General features: G+C 37.2%; 1 protein-coding gene across 1 annotated transcript; it reads left to right on the top strand.

Moving 5' to 3' along the window:
* The first annotated feature begins 39 nt into the window (after positions 1-39).
* Positions 40-998, top strand: LOC144477959 (defensin-2-like). Its single transcript, XM_078195684.1, has 2 exons — positions 40-130; positions 652-998. Exons 1-2 carry the CDS (start codon positions 40-42, stop codon positions 996-998), a joined length of 438 nt encoding a protein of 145 aa, XP_078051810.1.
* The last annotated feature ends 553 nt before the right edge of the window (positions 999-1,551 follow it).

Genomic DNA, 1,551 nt, shown 5'->3' with positions numbered 1-1,551 from the left:
TCGAAAGCACTCTCAAGAACAAGTAGAATTTCATTAACGATGAAGTTTTCGGCTGTCTGCGTCTTCGCCATCGCCGCATCCGCATCAGCGGCAAGCATTCCGCAATACGATGGGCCAACGTACGAATTGAGTGAGTAGTTCAATTATTTAGCTTGTATTATAGTAATATTAGCATTACTATGCTTGTAAAATTGTTCCGTAAGGAACAATAAAAATGTATTTCTAGTAAAGGAATGTCTTATTTGTTAAGCTGAGAATAGCCTAAATTAATCCGAATTTCATCTATTCCCTCAAGTTACAATTGTAAAAGCAAGGTGGAAGCAAAATTACTCATTATATCTCTTGTCCTACTTTGAATAGTTTATTAGGTTGGATATGCTAATCAATTTTGTATTCGAGTCAATAATGACGTTTCTTTTAACTTGCTGAAAATATTCTCTATGAGAAATTTGGTGAGCTCGGGGTTGTTGTTTATCATTGTAACTATAAAGAAAATGTAATAGCAAGGGGTTAACATGGTACAATTTTTATATCGTATATACATACAGAAATGAATGAAAACTGTCTAATTGAGTATAAATACGCCATGGTGTAAGAAGGATGATAATTGTATAAATGCAAAATTGATAGCAGGGAATTCTTTGTTTTCAGAGCGCATAAGTGAACGCGATGCTGATCCCGAAGGCTATCCTATGTCTGATCCAGAAGGCTATCCCGCAGCCTATGCTAATGCTGTTGGTAATGCTGCAGCGGAACCTAATCCATATGCTGTAGCAAACGCTATAGCAAATGCTGCATCCGATGCTGCTGGTCAACCCGAATCCAACGGTGTTGCACTTGCTGATGACGATTATACCCGGTCACGTAGATTTACTTGCGATGTCCTCTCCTTCCAAACGCGTTGGTTCAGCGCCAATCACGCAGCTTGCGCTGTGAGATGCTTGTTCCAAAGACGAAGAGGTGGTAGATGTCAAAACGGCGTCTGTGTCTGTCGATAAGACAAACACGTTTCACCACACTTGGCTGTCCTCGACTTTGTCGCATTTACTCGACTATATATTTGTTTGCTTTTCTTTCCATTTTAATAAAAAAAGGACAATTTACTAATATTGTAATTCAATAAACGATGTGCACTTCAGTTTTTGGTTTCTTGTTTAATTTACATCCAACACGTATCCCTTGTATTTAACATTGTTCAATTTGTGATAAAATATGAATATAACGTATATATAAATTTGATATGAATATAACTAGCTAGAACAATAAAACAAATTCAACTCTGTAAATCTGTAAAGAGCTCAATTTTGTTTTGGAAACAATTTTGCCCTGCTTACTGGGCTGGATCTTCCAAATCGAAGATCTTTCTTTCCAGGAAACTTTGCAATTATAACGCAAAGTTTCAAATTGTAATCTCACTGTATCACGTCTGACCATGATAAAATGCCAAAATTCTCCAGTTTCCCGGAAATTTGGTGGCCCGGGTCCAAAACTTATCAAAACGCTGCATATTTCCCCCAATTGCTCAGGTATATATAAACGACTGTTTTCACT

This window comes from Augochlora pura, unplaced genomic scaffold (assembly GCF_028453695.1).
Source record: "Augochlora pura isolate Apur16 unplaced genomic scaffold, APUR_v2.2.1 APUR_unplaced_5587, whole genome shotgun sequence".
NCBI lineage: Eukaryota > Metazoa > Arthropoda > Insecta > Hymenoptera > Halictidae > Augochlora > Augochlora pura.
This window is presented reverse-complemented; position numbering and strand designations above follow the sequence as displayed.